General features: G+C 42.4%; 1 protein-coding gene across 1 annotated transcript in view; it reads right to left on the bottom strand.

Annotated features, from left to right (window-relative positions):
* SLC28A3 (solute carrier family 28 member 3) overlaps positions 1-15,195 on the bottom strand; it is a 62,329-nt gene extending 47,134 nt beyond the window's left edge. Inside the window, exons 1-2 of the mRNA XM_047755338.1 lie at positions 15,139-15,195; positions 14,829-14,962 (exon numbers count right to left, since the gene is read on the bottom strand). Of these exons, the coding sequence (XP_047611294.1) occupies positions 14,829-14,906 (78 nt within the window). The 5' untranslated portion in view covers positions 14,907-14,962; positions 15,139-15,195. The remainder of the gene's footprint in view (positions 1-14,828; positions 14,963-15,138) is intronic.
* Between the last annotated feature and the right edge of the window lie 6,089 nt (positions 15,196-21,284).

Here is a 21,284-nt window from a genome sequence, read left to right as displayed (position 1 = left end):
CAGCAATGCCAGATCCTTAACCCACTGAGCGAGGCCAAGGATCGAACCCGAATCCTCATGAATACTAGTTGGGTTCTTAACTGCTGAGCCAATGGGAACTCCCCTCCTTAAAATATTCTTGTCTCTGATTTCTGTGATCACATTTTGCTAGTTTTCTCCCACCATTGGGACTACTCCCTTTCCTATACCATCTCAACCTTTTCACTCAACCCTTAATATTATGTACAGTTTTTTCTTTTTTCTTTTTTTGGCTCCATCCCAGGCATTCTCACTCATTTCTTTAACAAATATTTTTCTTGCACCTACCATGCAGTAGACACTGTACTGGTTACTAGGCACTGCATATATGGTCCTTGTTCTCAGGGAAGTTAGAGAACAAGGACCATAAATCATAAATTATTTAATTGATTATTTAATTATAGCCGATCTAAGGACTATTAAAAAGTTTAAGGTACTGCTTCTACAGGTGAACTGGAATGAACTTGGCTGTGTCTGAAATTACACAGATGCAACCCATTTAGTCATAGAGGAATCAGAAATGCTCTTACAAGCAAAACACCTTCCTACCCTTGAGGAAAAAAATTACTAAACAAGGATAAAATCCCTTTGAGTTTGTCAGTTGAAACTAAGATTCTTTTCCTCTCATTTTCTTCTCTTATTTGTTTTTAGGCAAATCTCTAGTATGTCTGAAGGGATCAAAATTCAGATGGCAAGGTGATTATAGATTGTGTTTTTGCTTATAAAAATGCTTTCATCTTGGGCCACAGAGCTGGTGGTGGGAAGTCTTTTTCTTGCAGGACTCCTGATTTTTTAAAGATCAGGAAACTTACTCTGTCTAATATTTAATACATACAAAAGCTATAAAGAGCATAATAACACTTGTCTGTGAAGCAATTTTGTCAGATAAGTCACTAAATGACTTATTTCTGATCTTTACATTTATTTAATTTTATATCTAAAACTAGAATTGAAAACAATGGCTTCAGCTCTTTATTATAAAGTCCACCTTTGAAACTAAATATAGAACTACCATATGATCCAGCAATCCCACTCCTGGGCAAATATTCAGACAAAAAACTTTCATTCAAAAAGATACGTACACCCCTATGTTCATAGCAGCACTATTCACATATGGAAACAACCCAAATATCCATTGACAAATGAATGGATGAAGAAGATGTGGTACATATACACAATGGAATACTACTCAGCCATAAGAAAGAACAAAATAATGTCATTTGCAGCAACATGGATGGAACTTGATATTCTCATGCTAAGTAAAGTAAGTCAGAAAGAGAAAGACAAATACCACTTATAGGTGGAATCTAAAATATGGCAAAAATGAACCTATCTATAAAACAGAAACAGATTCACATACATGGAGAGCAACCTCGTGGCTACCAAGTGGGAGGGGGAGGGAGAGGAGTGGACTGGGAGTTTGGGGTTGGTTGATGCAAACTATTACATTTAGAATGATAAACAATGAGGTCCTGTGTATAGCACAGGGAACTATGTCCAATCTCTTGGGATAGAACATGATGAAAGATAATATGAGAAAAAGAAAGCATATATATATATGCTTTATATATATATATGCTTTATATATATATATATATGCTTTATATATATATATATATGCTTTATATATATATAAAACTGGGTCACTTTGTGGTATAGCAGAAATTGATAGAACATGGAGTTCCCGTTGTGGCACAGTGAAAACGAATCTGACTAGAAACTATGAGGTTATGGGTTCAATCCCTGGCATTGCTCAAGTCTACTTTTTTTTGTTGTTGGTGGTGGTGTTTTTTGTTTTTGGTTTTGTCTTTTTAGGGTCACGCCCACAGCATGTAGAAGTTCCCAGGCTAGGAGTCAAATCAGAGCTGTAGCCACCGGCCTACACCAGAGCCACAGCAACGCTGGATCCGAGCCGCGTCTGTGACCTACACGACTGCTCACAGCAATGCCGGATCCTTAACCCACTGATCGAGGCTGGGGGTTGAACCCAAGTCCTCATGGATCCTAGTATTTTGTTACTGCTGATCCATGAGGGAACTCCTCCAAGTCTACTTTTGGTCCCTGCTTTAGCCACTCTCCAGCTGTGTTTATGTAAAGGTGTATCTTATGCCAAAGCCTGGAAAATCACCTGCAGGATAAACCCTGGTCAGTCGTGCCTACCTGGTTCTTGTGCTATTACCCAGAGATATGAGTTAACTTCTTTAGGTATTAGCCTTCCTCTTTTTTTTTTTTTTCCTCCTGCTGCTGCAGCATGTGAAAATTCCCAGGCTGGGGATGGAAACTGCACTGCACCGGTGACAATGATGGATTCATAACTACTAGCCTTACTTTTAATTGGATTATTTTATACCCATTGATATTATATCATTATGTCATAGACATTTGAATTTGCTCACATTTGGAAAAAAATTTGCTTTTGGGTGATTTCTAAAATCACCTTGGCTGTCAAGCACTTCTTCCCAGAGATTGCTAATTAAATCAATGTAAATGAATGAGAAACACATTGAATATATTTATCATGCATAAAAATTTCAAAGAAATTCATTTGACTAAAGAGGACATGGATCGGAGTTCCCCAGAGGCCTGGTGGTTAAAGGATCTGTCATTGTCACTTCTCTGGCTCAGGTTTGATCCCTGGTCTGGGAACTTCCATATACTGAATGTGGCCACTAAATAAATAAATAACCTTATAATGTGCTTTGAAGAGATACAGGTGTTGAGAGCTGAGCTCTCCAATGTGCTGGGGACCCCAGGGATGTGAGGTTTTACATTTGGCTGATGTGGTAACAACTCAGAGCTGCATGTTGGCATCTCTCACAGTTTTTCCCATCAGTAGATCCCAGTAGTTGCTACAACAGCCAAACTTCACACCTGGAGTTCAAAACTTGGTTTGGTCTGCCCCGAAATAAATGCCCACCTCAGTGGTTTAAATAATAGCTGCTGAACTTGAGCATTTGCTAGGTACAGTGCTTTACATTAATCTCCCAAAAGTCTTACCATCGATGCAGGCTATTAGAACCCATTTTTAGAGGTGGAAATCGGTATAGAAGTTAGGTAACTTGCCTAAATGATGGGCCTGGCAGTCTGGCTCTGAAGCCTCAACTCGCTTTACCCAAAGAATCTGTATTTTGCCCTCCTCATAGTGATTTAGTATGTAGCTTTCAGCCTCAGCCTCTGTGTCCTGCATCACCTGACCTTCCCGCATCCACCATCAACAGTCTGGCTTTTTTCAGGAGTTCGCCCCTCTCCTCTCTCTCCCACTTCCTCCTTAACCAAAGGCCCCTTGCCATCTCCAGCCAAGGTCAAGGCCACATACACTATGGTCAGTGCTTGAAGCATGGCAGACTTGGAGCCTTCTCCCTCCTGTGCATTCTAAATTCTTCCTTCTCTACTCCTTTCTTCCCTCTTCTCTGACCTACGGACCTCATGCTCTACAGGGAACGGGGAAGTGGCTGTATGGGTCAACAGAAAAACTAACCTTTGTTGGCTTCCAAGAAATGTCTTTTGTTGACTTTGTGCCCCTCCTTGCTGGATACAGTATACCCTGAAACTACACCTTTGCTTCCTACCTGGGTCTAGCCTTCAGTTCAGCAATTATTTTGTTTCAAGCCTACCTGACTGCACAAGTCAGATCAGTGCTGTTTAACTAGCTTCCTCCTTGTAAATGTTCCTGGACCAATGGACTTGGGTAGATGAGAAACTCAGAATGCAGTAACTAGAACTAGAAAAATAAAAATTCTTTTTATTTTTTTCTTTTCTTTTAGGGCTGCACCTGCAGCACATGGTGGTTCCCAGGCTAGGAGTCCAATCGGAGCTGCAGCTGCTGGCCTACACCACAGCCACAGCAACGCAGAATCTGAGCTGTGTCTGTGACCTACACCACAGCTCATGGCAATGCTGGATCCTTAACTCACTGAGCAAGGCCAGGGATTGAACCTGCTTCCTCATGGACACTAGATTGGGTTCTTAACCCGCTGAGCCACAATGAGAGCTCCAGAAATTCAGTTGTAAACCTAAACTTATCATTGGGTTTAGATTCTTGGGACCAGGATTTTGAAATTAGCAAAGAGCCACGAGACAATTAAGAAGTGGCCTGTCTTCCTGTATGTCTCTCTTTACCACAGGCCACATCTCCCTGCCCTGCCTCTCATACCCTCCTGTTCCAGGCCTTGACCTCTCCTTGTGCATAATGTAATATGGGAAAAATCATTCTTGACAGGGCATTCCCTTCGTGGCTCAGCAGTTAATGAACCTGACTAGGACCCATGAGGACGACGGTTCAATCCCTGGCCTCACTCAGTGGGTTAAGGATCCGGCATTGTCGTGAGCTGTGGTGTAGGTTGCAGACATGGCTTGGATCTGGCGTTGCTGTGACTGTGGAGGGCGTAGGCCAGTGGCTGTAGCTCTGATTCTACCCCTAGCCTGGGAACTTCCATATGCCCGAAGTTGCAGCCCAAAAAAAAAGGCAAAAAGAAAAAAATTATATATACATATATATATATATAGTTCTTGACAGGGTGGCTTGGGGAATTATATCCATTGAATATTTTCCTTCCACTCAGTCCTGAGTAGGGCCTCAGTGGATATTTGTAGGGTGAATGAGTGAAGGAATGAAAGCCCACAAGTGCTCATTTGAAACATTTAGGAAAGATTCTCCAACTCCCAATCTGATGTAAGGAGGTGAGATCGCCTCCTCATATCATGAGTAACACTTTTTACAAACTCTGTTGTGCTCGTTTGCATTGTTACCTAATGTTAACCTCACAAAATCTCTCGGTTTCCAGCTCCTCACATAATGCCTGGCACAAGGACAGAGCTCAATAAATTGTTCTTGAATCAATAACTGTCATGCTTTATGTTGAAAGAGTTTTGGCTCTTGGAAGGAAAGAAACAAAGGCTTGAATTTACAAAACCAGGAAATTGGAAGGAACACTGAGCAGTCTTCAGGTACATTTCCTGAATTAACAGTTCCTGGTAATCATCTACTTTGTCCCTGAACACCTAGAGTTTCCTTAACCATGTGACTCCCAGGATTTTCATAGGAAGCCTCTGTTTTTCTTTACTTCCAGGGGATACAAGACATTTGTTATCATCTCTTTCTTTCTCCTTTCTTTTCCTTCCTTCCCCCTCCCTTCCTCCCTTCTTTCCTTCCTTCCTTCCTTCCTCTCTCCCTCTCTCTCTCTTTACCGGAACAACCAGCCGTGCCAAGACTAGGCCAACCACCTGAGTCTGTGTGTGGAGTGGAATTAGACGCCTCCAGCCCCAATCCTGGCTTTGAGTGAAAATCGTGCTGTACTCTATCTGCAATCTAAAGACAGAACTCTAAATTTCCGTGGCATGATAGAGACTTGGGATTCATGCTCCCACGTCTATTCTATATGAAATTCCAAATTTTCCCACTTTTGGTTTTTTTTTCAACTTGACAAACAACAGTTCAGCTCACATCCAGGCCCCAGCTTCTCATTAATATCAATATTGTCAGGATGAGGCGTTCCTGTTGTGGTGCAGTGGAAATGAATCTAACCAGTATCCATGAGGATTCGGGTTTGATCCCTGGCCTCACTCAGTGGATTAAGGATCCTGCAATGCCGTGAGCTGTGGTGTAGGTCACAGGTGTGGCATGGATCTGGCATTGCTGTGGTGTAGGTCACAGATGTGGCTATGGTGTAGGCTTGGCAGCTATAACTTCGATTCAACCCCTAGCCTTGGAATTTCCATATGCCTAGGGTACAGCCCTAAAAAGAAAAAAAAAAAAAATAGTGACAGGATGAGATGGGTCAGAGGACACCACTACCTTCATTTTAAATTATGGGATTATGGAATGGAAGTTTTATAATCATCAGTGAGAGAGAGAGCGAGTGGGAAGAGAGAGCCTAGTAACCAGTCTTGTATCTGTCTTAACTGAGGTAAGGACATTTTTCTGAAAACCTCTGCAGTCCACTCTCTGGAGGCTGGGGACGTGCTTGCAGGACAGATTGCTTTGTGAACCGAACCACTTGAAACCAGTGTTTCTGTTCCTGTGATCAGGGGCTTTCAGTCATTACTGACATGACATCTGCCTGACAGTTAGGACTAGAGATGGATAACATACCAGGTTTTACTCCATGCCATCAATATGTAAAGGCTCAAAGGAAGCCTCTTAGGAGTTCCCGTCATGGCTCAGTGGTTAATGAATCCGACTAGGAACCATGAGGTTGCGGGTTCAATCCCTGACCTTGCTCAGTGGGTTAAGGATCTGGCGTGGACGTGAGCTGTGGTGTAGGTCACAGACGTGGCTCGGATCCTGAGTTGCTGTGGCTCTGGCGTAGGCTGGTGGCTACAGCTCTGATTAGACTCCTAGCCTGGGAACCTCCATATGCCGCAGGAAGCTGCCCTAGAAAAGGCAAAAAGACAAAAAAAAAAAAAAAAGGAAGCCTCTTAGAATCAGAAGGGATATCCATGGTGGGAAAATAATAGCATTTAATCTTTCTCTTCTCTTTTCCTTTTCCTGTGACCATGAGATGCCTAAATTCTTCCCACAGTTTTGGTAAAAGGCAGCAGTGAGGCCTATCAGCCTCAGAACCTTAGCCTTAGTCCTTGCTCTGCTCACAACTGATCTTCCAAAGCATTCCTCCCAAAGGTACTTTCACTCTCCTGAAACCAGAGATGTGGCCAGTATCATTCATTAATTGTATATACACTCCTTTTTTACATGTCTGACTTCGCTATTTGAATCTAAGGTTGTTAGTAACTTTAGAAGGAATGGTAGAGTAAGTAAGGACCCCCCCCCCCCCCCGACTTCCTCATCTTTATAAAAGCAGCAAGAACATTGGCAAATATTTGTCAAACTGACTTCTTCTGAACTCTGGAAATTAACCACAGGCTTACAACAACCCAGAGCACCTTTTTTTTTTTCCAAGTAAAATGACTGAATCTCAGATCTGTAGGCTCTGTGGTGTCTGATTTCTGTTGTCCTATTCCATTCTCCCCAGACTCTTGATAGCCTCGAAAAACAACTCTGCAATCATAGAGCATCCTGAGGAAGAGGCAAAATGAGGCTGTCACTCTCCCAAAGTCCAATTCCAAGATAATTGCCTTTATTTGACCGTCTCGCAGTCTAACTGCCATTATTTGACCTGTCTCGCAGTTCCTGAGAAAATCCCATTCACAAGGCTTGACTTTATTTAATCTGAGTCAGAGTTCACCCAGTACTATTTCCCTGGAGGCAATTGTTTAACAGAGGCAGCTGCCCGAGGTGGTGATAACAGTTGGAGAAAGCAAGGTAAACAAAAATTGAAAGGAAAAGAACATTTCGAGGAATTTAAAGGAAAAACTGGGGAATGAGATAGCTTTAAGGGGCTCTGAAAAGCCTTGACATTCCTGGGAAATTAGAAGCTCAGGTACATGCCCAGCACTGTGTTCAAGCTTAAGAAAAGACTTGAGAAAAATCAAAGCTGCCATCTCTGGCTGATGTGGAAACCCTGCAGGAGCCAGGAAGTAAAAGTAAACAGAATTAGAATTGTAGAGGAGCTGCCTGAGCACCTCCCCGAGGGCACACAGAGAGCCCTCAGCAAAGGCTGAGAGATGTACTGGTTCCAGCCTCTTGGAAATTTATGTTAAATCCTTAACTAATGGTTACACTAACTGAGCAGAGACTTTAGTGGCTGCAGGTGGCAATAAGCACAGACTATCTAGAATTTGTACAGTTAATTCACTAAACAAACAAATAGTAACAACAAGAGTCATAAGAGCAACAAATAGCAACAGCAATAAGCCCTGGGGAAAGAGGAGGTATCTGTTTTCCACAACTGTCACATAATTTTATTTTTTATTAAAGTAGAGTTGATTTACAATGTTGTGTTAATTTCAGGAGGATGGCAAAGTAATTCAGTTATGTATATGTCTATCTATATAGTTATATGTATATAATATTTTTTTTCACACTCTTTCCCTGTATAGGTTATTACAAAATATTGTGTATAGTTCCCTGTACTGTATAGTAAGTCCTTGTTGTTTTTTTTCTATTTTGTATATAGTATAGTGTGTACCTGTTAATCCCAAACTCCTAATTCATCCCCTCCCCCCCCATGTTTCCCCTTTGGTAACCACAAGTTTGTTTTCAAAAATCTGTGAGTCTGTTTCTGATTTGTAAATAAGCTCATTTGTATCATTTTAAAATTAGATTCCACATGTAAGTGATATGATATGATATTTGTCTTCTTCTATATGACTTACTTCAGTTAGTATAATCTTTGGGTCCATCTATGTTGCAGCAAATGGCATTATTTCATTCTCTTTTATGGCTGAGTAATATTCCATGATATATATATTACCACATCTTCTCATCCACTCCTCTATAGATGGACATTTAGGTTGCTTCCATGTCTTGGCTATTGTAAATAGTGCTGCAGTGAACATTGGGGTGCATGTATCTTTTTGAATTATGATTTTCTCTGGATAGATACCCAGGAGTGGGATCACTGGGTCATATGTATAGTAGCTCTATTTTTAGTGTTTTAAGGAAATTCTATACTGAACTTTTTTTTTTTTTTTTCCTTTTGTCTTTTTAGGGCTGCACCCGAAGCATATGGAAGTTCCCAGGCTGGGGATCCAATCAGAGCTACAGCTGCTGGCCTATGCCAGAGCCACAGTAATGCCAGATCTGAGCTGTGACTGCGACCCACACCACAGCTCTTGGCAACACCAGACCCTTAGCCCACTGAGCGAGGCCAGGGATTGAACCCGCAACCTCATGGTTCCTAGTCAGATTCGTTTCCACTGTGCCATGATGGAAACTCCTGAACTTTTTTTCTTTAAATGGCCCCACCAGGGGCATATGGAAGTTCAGGGAGCAGGGATGGGACCCATGCCACAGCAGTGGCCCAAGCTGCTATGGTGACAACCCCAATCCTTAACCTGCTGTGCCACGGTGGGAACTCCCTGAATTGACTATTTTAAATATGTTCAAAAAGTAAAGGAAATCGTGCACAACTGTGTGAGGAGCTGGGAACTGCAGCCAAGACGTGAGGGAATTGTGTAATGTTGATGGAGAATACTTTGATACTGTGTAATGAGATCCTGCTGCATAGCACTAGGAACTATATCTTGTGATGGACATGATGGAGGATAATGTGAGAAAAGGAATGTGTATATATATATGTGTATGACTGGGTCACTTTGCTGTACATTAGAAAATTGACAGAACATTGTAAATGAACTACAATGGAAAAAATAAAAATCTTTTTTTGCCATTTCTTGGGCTGCTCCCGAGGCATATGGAGGTCCCCAGGCTAGGGGTCCAATCAGAGCTGTAGCCACCGGCCTACGCCAGAGCCACAGCAACTCGGGATCTGAGCTGCATCTACGACTCACACCATAGCTCACGGCAATGCCGGACCCCCAACCCACTGAGCAAGGCCAGGGATGGAACCGCAACCTCATGGTTCCTAGTCGGATTCGTTAACCACTGTGCCATGATGGGAACCCTGAAAAAATAAAAATCATTACAAAAAAAAAAGAAATTGGATGAACTCCAGTTATATGCAATACCACGGCTGAATCTTAGAATTGCAAAGCCGGGCAAAAGAAGCCAGATACAAAAGGATTCATCTTAACCTAATTTCATATAAACTTTTAAAATAAGCAAATAATTTTTCTTGAAATTTTCTATTGACATAAAGTTCAGAAACAGACAAAGGGAGTTCCTGTTGTGGCTCACAGTAACAATGAGGAGTATCCATGAGGACGCAGGTTTGATCCCTGGCTTTGCTCAGTGGGTTAAGGATCCAGCATTGCCATGAGCTGTGGTATAGGCTGCAGATGCAAGTCGGATCCCGCGTTGCTGTGGCTGTGGTGTAGGCTGGCAGCTGGAGCTCCGATTCGACCCGTAGCCTGAGAAACTCCATATGCAGCTGGTGCGGCCCTAAAAACAAAAAAACAGATCAAACCCCCAAAAACAGCCCCCCCCAATCCAGATAAGAGGCAGTGCTAGGGGATTCATAATCAGAAGTTAAGGTAAAAAGCAAAGCGGGAACTGAACAGACCAATCACTAGAAATGAAATTGAAGAGGTCATAAAATCACTCCCTACAAATAAAAGTCCAGGACCAGATGGTTTCACAGGTGAATTTTATCAAACATATAAAGAGGAATTGGTGCCCATCCTCCTTAAACTCTTTCAAAAGGTGGAAGAAGAAGGAATACTCCCAAAGACATTCTATGATGCCACCATCACCCTCATTCCAAAACCAGACAGAGATACCACCAAAAAAGAAAACTATCGCCCAATATCATTGATGAATATAGATGCAAAACTTCTCAACATAATCTTAGCCAACCGAATCCAACAACATACCAAAAAAATTATACACCATGACCAGGTTGGGTTCATCCCAGGTTCACAAGGATGGTTCAACATATGCAAATCAATCAGCATCATACACCACATTAACCAAAAAAAAGTCAAAAATCATATGATCATCTCAATAGACGCAGAAAAAGCATTTGACAAAGTCCAACATCCATTCATGATCAAGACCCTCGCCAAAGTGGGTATAGAGGGAACATTCCTGAATAGAATCAAAGCCATTTATGATAAACCCACAGCAAATATCATACTCAATGGGGAAAAACTGAAAGCCTTCTCACTCAAATCTGGAACAAGACAGGGATGCCCACTCTCACCACTGCTCTTCAACATAGTTCTGGAAGTCCTAGCCACAGCAATTAGACAAACAAAAGAAATAAAAGGCATCCATATAGGAAGAGAAGAGATAAAACTGTCACTGTATGCAGATGACATGATACTATACATACAAAACCCTAAGGACTCAACCCCAAAACTCCTTGAACTGATTAATAAATTCAGCAAAGTAGCAGGATATAAGATTAACATTCAGAAGTCAGTTGCATTTCTGTATACCAGCAATGAAACATTAGAAAAGGAATACAAAAATATAATACCTTTTAAAATTGCACCTCACAAAATCAAATACCTCGGAATACACCTGACCAAGGAGGTAAAGGACCTATATGCCGAGAACTATAAAACTTTAATCAAAGAAATCAAAGAAGATGTAAAGAAATGGAAAGATATTCCATGTTCCTGGATTGGGAAAATCAATATTGTAAAAATGGCCATACTACCCAAAGAAATCTACAGATTCAATGCAATCCCTATCAAATTACCCAGAACATTTTTCACAGAAGTAGAACAAACAATCCAAAACATTTATATGGAACAACAAAAGACCCAGAATCACCAAAGCAATCCTGAGAAACAAAAACCAAGCAGGAGGCATAACTCTCCCAGACTTCAAGAAATACTACAAAGCCACAGTCATCAAAACAGTGTGGTATTGGTACCAAAACAGACAGACAGACCAATGGAACAGAATAGAGAACCCGGAAATAAACCCTGACACCTATGGTCAATTAATCTTTGACAAGGGAGGCAAGAACATAAAATGGGAAAAAGAAAGTCTATTCAGCAAGCATTGTTGGGAAACCTGGACAGCTGCATGCAAAGCAATGAAACTAGAACACACCCTCACACCATGCACAAAAAGAAACTCAAAATGGCTGAAAGACTTAAATATACGACAGGACACCATCAAACTCCTAGCAGAGAACATAGGCAAAACACTCTCTGACATCAACATCATGAATATTTTCTCAGGTCAGTCTCCCAAAGCAATAGAAATTAGAGCAAAAATAAACCCATGGGACCTCATCAAACTGAAAAGCTTTTGCACAGCAAAGGAAACCCAAAAGAAAACAAAAAGACAACTTACAGAATGGGAGAAAATAGTTTCAAATGATGCAACTGACAAGGGCTTAATCTCTAGAATATATAAACAACTTATACAACCCAACAGCAAAAAAACCAATCAATCAATGGAAAAATGGGCAAAAGACCTGAATAGACATTTCTCCAAAGAAGATATACAGATGGCCATGGCCAACAAACACATGAAAAAATGCTCAACATTTCTGATTATAAGAGAAATGCAAATCAAAACTACCATGAGATATCACCTCACACCAGTCAGAATGGCCATCATTAATAAATCCACAAATAACAAGTGCTGGAGGGGCTGTGGAGAAAAGGGAACCCTCCTGCACTGTTGGTGGGAATGTAAACTGGTACAGCCACTATGGAGAACAGTTTGGAGATGCCTTAGAAATCTATACATAGAACTTCCATATGACCCCGCAATCCCACTCTTGGGCATCTATCCGGACAAAACTCTACTTAAAAGAGCCACATGCACCCGCATGTTCATTGCAGCACTATTCACAATAGCCAGGACATGGAAACAACCCAAATGTCCATCGACAGATGATTGGATTCGGAAGAGGTGGTATATATACACAGTGGAATACTACTCAGCCATAAAAAAGAATGACATAATGCCATTTGCAGCAACATGGATGGAACTAGAGAACCTCATCCTGAGTGAAATGAGTCAGAAAGACAAAGACAAATACCATATGATATCACTTATAACTGGAATCTAATATCCAGCACAAATGAACATCTCCTTAGAAAAGAAAATCATGGACTTGGAGAAGAGACTTGTGGCTGCCTGATGGGAGGGGGAGGGGGAGGGAGTGGGAGGGATCAGGAGCTTGGGCTTATCAGACACAACTTAGAATAGATTTACAAGGAGATCCTGCTGAGTAGCATTGAGAACTTTGTCTAGATACTCATGTTGCAACAGAACAAAGGGTGGGGGGAAAAATGTAATTGTAATGTATACATGTAAGGATAACCTGACCCCCTTGCTGTACAGTGGGAAAAAAATAATAATAAATAATTAAAAAAAAAAAAAAAAGCCACCCAGTCCGAGATATTTTGTCACAGCCGTGGAAACAAACTAAGACAGCATTTTTAATTTTTTTCCTTTTTACAGCCATACCAGTGGCATATGGAAGTTCTCAGGCTAGGGGCTGATTCAGAGCTGCAGCTGCCGGCATGCCACAGCCACATCAATGCAGGATCCAAGCCACATCTGTGACCTAAGCCGCAGCTTTACTGGAACGCTGGTTCATTAACCCACTGAGCCAGCATCCTCATAGACACTGTGCTGGGTTATTGTCTTCTTGTCTTTATTTTTAGGGCTGTACCCGAGGCATATGGGAGTTCCCAGGCTAGGAGTCCAATCAGAGCTACAGCTGCCGGCCTACTCCAGAGCCACAGCAAATCGGGATCCCAGGCGCATCTGTGACCTACACCACAGCTCATGGCAAGGCCAGATCCTTAACCCACTGAGCGAGGCCAGGAATTGAACCTGAGTCCCCATGGATGCTAATCGGGTTCATTAACCTCTGAGCCATGACAGGAACTACCACTTCTATTCTTTCGAATCCAAAAAGTCTCCCTGCTCTATGCTTTTTTCCTCACTTGTGTTGGGGATCAAGTTATTCCCTCTCGAATATGCCACTTTGGCATAAGAATTATTTTGAACTGAAGGCAAATGAGAAAAAACAGATGCAGAAAGGGCTCTCTGTTCTTCCTTGATCTGCTTAAAAACAAGGCACAACTTTGCCTTGTGTGATGTTCCCCCTCTCCCTTAACAGAAATACAACAGCTCTTATCACTAGAGGCAGAGATGGCAAGGAGCTATTTAATCAAACCCCGTCTTTAGTAGTTACCTCCCCACAGTTCCTAGTGATTTTCCCACAGTTTATTGGCCCTCAAAGCCCACACCCTCTTTCTTTTGTCTGACCACTTTTCCACAATTTATCGCCCTTTTCAAAATGGCATATGAGCCTCTGAGTCTTACTGCTTCCTTGGCATTTTCACTTTTCTCTGAAGGCTTCTTCTCTGTGAGTTTTATGTGTATATGAAATTTAAAATGTTAACAAAGTGTCTATGCCTTTGCTCCTATTGATCTGCCACTTGTCATCTTCATTCATAGACCTCAGGAGCTGCATCTCAGAGGGTAGAAGGAAAGATTTTTCCTCTCCTGTCCTTATAACCTGTGGGATGAGCATGATGGGGATGAATGCACAGATGACTAAAGGGAGGATCAGGGAAGTTACAATAAAACTTGTGGGTGGAAGACTCCGGACTTGCCTCAAAGCTCTTTCACCTTCCCTGTTCCTCTCTCTGCTAGTGCCTAAATGTTTGTTTTGCCTGTTTATTGATGCCAAAGCCCAAAGAAGGGCTGACACCTGCACACCTGGGCTTCCCAAAGTCAAGTGTTCAGCTCAGGAAAGGAAGCATACCCGGGAATAGCCCTGAAAAATCTCCATCCCAGACCTAGTCAGAGAGCCTGGTGTTTTCCAGTGACAAGGCTCCTGGAGTGGCACCTAGCCCTGAGCCAAGCAATATTAAGCACTCAGTGAGTTTTGGTTAATGACACGAGATGGGTTTGCATAACCTGGCTATGTGGGGCAGGTACCTGGGCCACCATTGACGGGAGCTCTGGGACCTGGTTGAAGAGAAAGGGGCCCTGAGGTGCTGACTACACCCAGGATTCGGATTCTCGCCCATTCTTCCCTTCCCACCAGTTCTTTGGGAAAATGGCTGCAGGTAAATATTATATATCTGCCGTGTGAGCCCGAAACAAAAGCAGGAGAGGACAGTCTAGTTTTCAAGTGACAGCAAGTCAAGGATCAAAACAGCTTCAGTTAAAAGAAACTTTTCAGGTTTGTCAACACAAGAACCCAAGGAGGAAAAATAATAGACTTAAAGAGTGCCATTAAAAATCTCATTGCCTTCCAATAACCCCACTGCTCTAGTTAAGAAACTTGCCAGAAATTCAAGGAAAGAGCATTACTTCCCTTTCCTTGGTCTTAAACATAAAAATCAAAACACCTGCTCACCTGAAAGCCAGGGTTTCGGCAGCCCTCGTCTCTGAGGGCCACCATCCTCTGCAGCTCCACCGAGTTTTTGCTGCTCATGGAATTGGCTGGGCTCCGAATTCTTTTCAGACGTCTGGGCTGGAGCTCCCCTGTACCTGTGAGAAAAAACACAGCCTCTGCTGAGGTCAGAATGCCACCTGCTGTTGTAGGAAGCTGGGCACTGTTTCAGTTAGGAAACTTCAATCCAAACCTCCTGGTTGGGGTGGGGCAGGAGCGGCGGGGGTAAGAGGAGGGTGGGGGGAGTGGACACATTCGAGTCAGGTCCACCAACCTCATTAATCCTTCTCATTATCCCCAGTCCTGCCTGCCCATTTGCACTCCCAGAAAAGGACTCTTGTGCCGCTTAGGATAGAAAAAGGCATTTTCTCTGTAGTCTTGGGTGGGGCTGCAGGGAACACGGCTACACGTGACCATAATTCTGTGCTAAGTCCGTGCTCGGGAGATTATCATATATGGTGGTCTTGATTTATCTTTGGGACAATGGGAAACCACGGTGACCAGTAACATGAACAATGTTAGTTAGCAGATTAACAAGAGTTTACGGTTTGCTCAGGGCCATTTGGCTAATACAGAGACAGTGAGAAGTCAAATTCAGGTCTGGTGAATTCTAAAGCCTTTTTATCATACCCCTATCTGTGGACAGGGTTGCTTTTAAAAATCCAGCTCTTAAACGTGCAAAGATGTGGCAGATAAATGAAAAGTGACCAACTGAATCAAAAGATTCTTTGTTTTATGAAATTATTAGCTGTAGGACTTTTTTTCAGAATAAAAATTTTGGGAGTTCCTGTCATGGCTCGGCAGAAACGAATCTGACTAGCATCCATGAGGATGAGGGTTCAATCCCGGGCCTTGCTCAGTGGGTTAAGGATCCGGTGTTGCTGTGAGCTGTGGTGTAGTTTGCAGATGTGGGCTGGGATCCTGTGTTGCTGTGGCTGTGGTATAGGCTGGCAGCTCTAGCTCTGATTCCACCCCTAGCCTGGGAACCTCCATATGCCATAGGTGTGCCCCTAAAAAGACAAAAAAAACAAACAAAAAATTGAAATAAAAATTATTAGCTGTAGGATTTTTTTTCAAAATAAAAATTTTTGGACACCCCAGAGTTCCCTGGTGCCTGGCTGTTCAGGACTTGACATTGTCCAGATTGGGTCACCGCTGTGGTGTGGGTTCAATTTTTGCATGCTGAGGTGTGGCCAAAAAAAAAAAAGACACAACCGATCTGCCCATTTCATTCTCCAACTAGGAAACTGAGACCAATTAGAGCAAATGGCACATGAGACTGTGATGCAAAAAGGCATAAAAAGATAATTATTTCCAGAGAAGCTTTAACTTAAAATGCTATCTATCTGAAACCTATGGCTAAGAGCTTTTAGAATTAATGAAACTTCCCACTTTCTTAGCAGCACAAGAATTAACTTGATTCATAGGACTATCACTTAACATGATGGTGCTTTGGTAGAAGCTATGGCTCATTTTGTCCCATTTGCAAATAGAAATTGTGATCAGAAAATGAGGTGAAAGACCTTTTCACCTTTGCATGACTGCATTTTAAATCATTCCCCAGTCACTGAGAATGATTGTTTGTAAGCAAGAGCTTGTGCCAAGGCCTGAGAAAGTGTCTCTTAACTTCTCTGAGTCTGAGCTATTTTCACTGCAGGGTCTCTCCAACTCAGTTTTAAACTTTGAAACCATCATGTACCAATCACATCACTAGACTTTTTAATCTATTCCATCCCCTAAGAGGTGGCTTTTAGGCTCAAAACCCATGTCTGTATAAGTACAAACTCATTAAAGAAAAAACAAAAAGAAACTTCCTGACCCTCTTCAAATTTATTAAAAATATGAGAGCAAAAAAATTATAAATACTTGGGGAGTTTCTCGATAAATATATGGTTAAGACTTGCTACTTTCACTGTTACATCCTAGATTTAGACCCTGGCCTGGGAACTGAGATCCCACATCAAGCTGCTACACGCTGCAGCCAAAAAAAAAAAAAAATTATAAATACATGCCGGTAGATCTTGCCTTATACGTGTCATTCTGTAGTATGGTCACTCTTTTCCTTTTAGTGACAGTTTCTAAAAGAGTGAAATGGATCTTAAAAAATTGTCCAGGAGTTCCCTTGTGGCTCAGCAAGTTAAGGGTCTGGCATTGTCAGTGCAGCAGCTTGGGTCACTGCTGTAGCTCGGGTCTGAACCCTGGTAACTTCCACTTGCCATAGGTGTGGCAAAAAAAAATTGTCCAAAAATTGTCCTGTGTTGAGAATGACATATGTTACAGCATGGTTTTTATCTGCTCCCTGCTACCCTTCCTGGAAGGATATTTAATGTACCTCAGATTAACATTTGTAGTTTAATAAACCAGAAATGTAATCCTGGGAGGGCTGCAAAGCTTAACCTAATTAACCAACTCGGAATTATTCATATCATCCAAGAGAGAAAAAAAGCAATAATGTGTATTTGAAATAGACAATACTTTGGGGTGCTTTTCCGACAAAATCACCTTTGCAGTTAGATTTTGCTTTTCTTTCTTTCTTTCTTCTTTCTTTCTTTCTTTCTTTCTTTCTTTCTTTCTTTCTTTCTTTCTTTCTTTCTTTCTTTCTTTCTTTCTTTCTTTCTTTCTTTCTTTCTTTCTTTCTTTCTTTCTTTCTTTCTTTTTTGTCTTTTTAGGGCTACCCCTTCGGCACATGGAAGTTCCCAGGCTACGGATTGAATAGCAGCTACAGCTGCCAGTCTACACCACAGCCACAGCCACACCAGATCCGAGCTGCGTCTGTGACCTACATCACAGCTCAGGGCAATGCCGGATCCTTAACCCACTGAGCGAGGCCAGGATTTGAACCTGCGTCCTCATGGATGCTAGTCAGATTCGTTTTCCCTGAGCCACAGCTGGAACTCCTGGCAGAATCTGATGAAGGACATTTACATAGCCTTTCAGTGTCTCCCCCACAAATTACATACCAATCAAAGAAAAAGAGTAACAGAAACTTTATAATGGGGAAACTTGGACAACACCATCTTACCCAAACTGTCACCAAGAATGGAGAAAAGTGACACTGCCTCCTAATATGATGTGCTGAGCAGGACACAGCATCACTTCTGTGGTATTCTTGCCCCAAATCTATAACCTGACTCTAATCAGAAAGACATTAGCCCGATTGAAGGGATCTTTTTTTTTTTTTTTTTCTTTTCTCTCTCTCTCTCTCTCTCTCTTTTTCCTTTATTGGCTTCCCTGAAGCTTATGAAGTTCCCAGGCCAGGGATCAGATCCAAACCACAGTTGCGACCTATGCCGCCACTGCAGCAACATCAGATTCTTCATCCCACCGTGCCAGGGTGGGGATTGAACATGCGTCCTGGCACTGCAGAGACAGTGCTGATCTCACAGTAGGAACTCCGGATCTTTTACAAAATAACTGGCTTGTACTCTTCAAAGTTGTTATGATCATAAAAGACAAAGGAGGCAGAGAGACCATTCCAGATTATAGAATGCCAAAGATACTTGACAGATAAATGCAACACATCATCCTGGAGTGAGTCCTTGACCAAAGGAAAGGTTTGTTATAAAGGAAAAAGTAGGGACAATTGACCAAATTAGAATTTTGGTCATAGTAATGTATCAGTCTTAATTTTCTTCATCTTGGAGTTCCCTAGTGGCCTAGTGGTTAAGAATTCAGTGTTGTCACTGCTGTGGTGCAGGTTCGATCCCTGGCCTGGGAACTTCGCCTGCTGTGGGCATGGCCCCCAATTGTTTGTTTTTTTTAAATTTCCTCATCTTGATAATTATACTGTGATTATGTAAGGGAATGTCCTCATTAAATACGACATTGGAGTATATAAGGATAAAGGAGTATGAAGTCTGTAATTTTTCCCAAGTGATTCAGAAACAAAGCAACACATAAATGCATATGAGTATGGAGAGAGAATAAGTAAAACAAATGAGGTATTATGTTAATGGTGCATCTGATTAAGTGATGGGAGGTTTTGTTATTCTTGAAATTTTCTAGAAGTTTGAAATGATATCAAAATAAAAAAATACAAAAAGATGTTTTGTGAATTATTCATACATGCAAATTGTAAATTTAACTTTGGTGTCAGTTATGTATGTGGTTAGGGAAATTGTTAATTTATTTATACATATATTTCCCTTTTACTTTTCATTTTGCACTTTATAGTGCAACAACAATCAATAAGATACTGCTTTTCTTTACATCCATATGGATTTTAAGAAATTACCTTTTCTCCTGGAGAAATAATCTATAGACAGAAAACACAGTATCAAATTATGAAATCTGCAAACCTCAGAAGTCAATAGCATTGAAGACTACTCCCAGGGGCAGGGAAGAAAACGAGTGTCACATAGATGAGACAGGCACATGTAAGGATAGCAAGCTGGGAAAATGCCTGTTTTCAATGCCACAGATCCAGAATGCACAGTAAGTATCCTTTTCCTCCTGACACCCACTGCTATCACTTCTTTTTTTTTTAAATTATTTTAATTTTAATTTAATTTTTTTGTTTGTTTGTTTGTTTTTTGTCTTTTTGCTATTTCTTTGGGCCGCTTCCTCGGCATATGGAGGTTCCCAGGCTAGGGGTCGAATGGGAGCTGTAGCCGCTGGCCTACGCCAGAGCCACAGCAACGCGGGATCCGAGCCGCGTCTGCAACCCACACCACAGCTCATGGCAACGCTGGTTTGTCAACCCACTTAGCAAGGGCAGGGACCGAACCCGCAACTTCATGGTTCCTAGTCGGATTCGTTAACCACTGCGCCACGACGGGAACTCCACAGCTATCACTTCTAAGGGGTGATTTCTGGTTTTAAATCTGAAGAACCTTTCCAATGACACAAAAGTCACTTTGAGGAGACACACAACAAGAAAGCTTCAAGAATGATAAGAACTTGCCAAAGGCCAAAGACCAAGAAAGAACCCACAGTGAAAAGCCAACTCACAAGAGCAGATATCTTGCTGCTTCAACCAGCCTCCTCCATTGGACCCAGGAGGGAGCCTCAACAGCATTTGAGGGAGGGTTCAAATCAGTGTGGATATTATGTCCTTACAAACCCTGAGGGTTACTTTCCTGACCAGATGATGACAGCTTATGCTCTGAAGTGTCACAGACACAGAGATTTCCAAAGATAAATAAGGTGGAGACCGTGCTTTTTCCCAAATGAATTAGCTTCATAGCTGCCTTTTCTCCCGTTCTAACAACTACTCACCCCTCTCCCCACACACTCTGTCCCTCCAGGTATTTATTGCCTTATGCTTGAAACGCAAAGGCGAACTCTGAGGATCAAGGACTGGGCAGCCTGAGGGCAGGAGGTCTGGAGGCACAGGAGCCACACCTGATATGCTCTCTGCCTGTTAGGGACCTGAGAACCTTTCCCTGAGGTCAGTGAAGTTCTTTTGCAAGCCTGGTGACCACTCACTATCACACTGAGGCAGCGTGACGGCCTGAGGTCTTCCAGCGTTGCACAGGTACGAAATGTCCGTGCATTTAAAAAACAAAACCAGGAGTTCCCGTCGTGGCTCAGTGGTAATGAACATATCTAGTATCCGTGAAGGCATGGGTTCAATCCCTGGCCCTGCCCAGTGGTTTAAGGGTCTGGAGTTGCTGTGAGCTGTGTTCCTTTGCTAATCACAAAGGAACCTATCAGTGCTGAGGTCTTGGTCCTCCTGAAATTGCAGACGTGGCTCACATCTGGCATTGCTATGGCTGTGGTGTAGGCCAGCAGGTGCAGTTCCAATTCAACCCCTAGCCTGGGTACTTCATATGCCACAGGGGTGGTCCTATAAAGACAAAACAAACAAACAAACACATCTTCTTAATCCATTCATCTGTCAGTGGACATTTAGGTTGTTGTGGTTTTTGTCTTAAAACCATCACAGCTGTATATGTCTGTGTATAATCTACCCTCTGCCTGTCCTCACCGCAGTCCTGCCCCATGGGATTCTAAACTTCCAAAAGTCTGAGAACCCATGAGGGTGTCAGCACCCACGTTCCAGCCTCTCCCCTTGTTAACCCAGCTGCAGGACCTGAGACGCTCAAGGGCTCTGACCCTCAGCTTCCTCACCATGAGCCTGGAAGAGAGGTGGGCAGGGTGGCAAGGACCTCAAATGTGTGCCACTGGGGAAGAAAGATGATACAAAATGGGGTATTAAGGTGCCATTCAGCGTGACTATGCTAGAACCTAGGACACACTGCACATAAGATAAAATGTGACATTTCCCTTCCTCAGTGGCCAGGACCCTGGCCTTATTTTTTTTTTGCATCTTCCAAAATAAAACCAAGGGCTGGGGTTCCCGTGTGGCTCAGCCAATTAAGAACCCAACTAGTATCCATGAGGATGCGGGTTTGATCCCTGGCCTTGTGAAGGATCCGGTGTTGCCGTGAGCTGTGGTATAGGTCGCAGGTGCAGCCC

Source organism: Phacochoerus africanus, chromosome 12 (genome assembly GCF_016906955.1).
Source record: "Phacochoerus africanus isolate WHEZ1 chromosome 12, ROS_Pafr_v1, whole genome shotgun sequence".
NCBI lineage: Eukaryota > Metazoa > Chordata > Mammalia > Artiodactyla > Suidae > Phacochoerus > Phacochoerus africanus.
The sequence above is the reverse complement of the archived record's forward strand: the minus strand, read 5'-3'. Positions and strand labels throughout refer to the sequence as shown.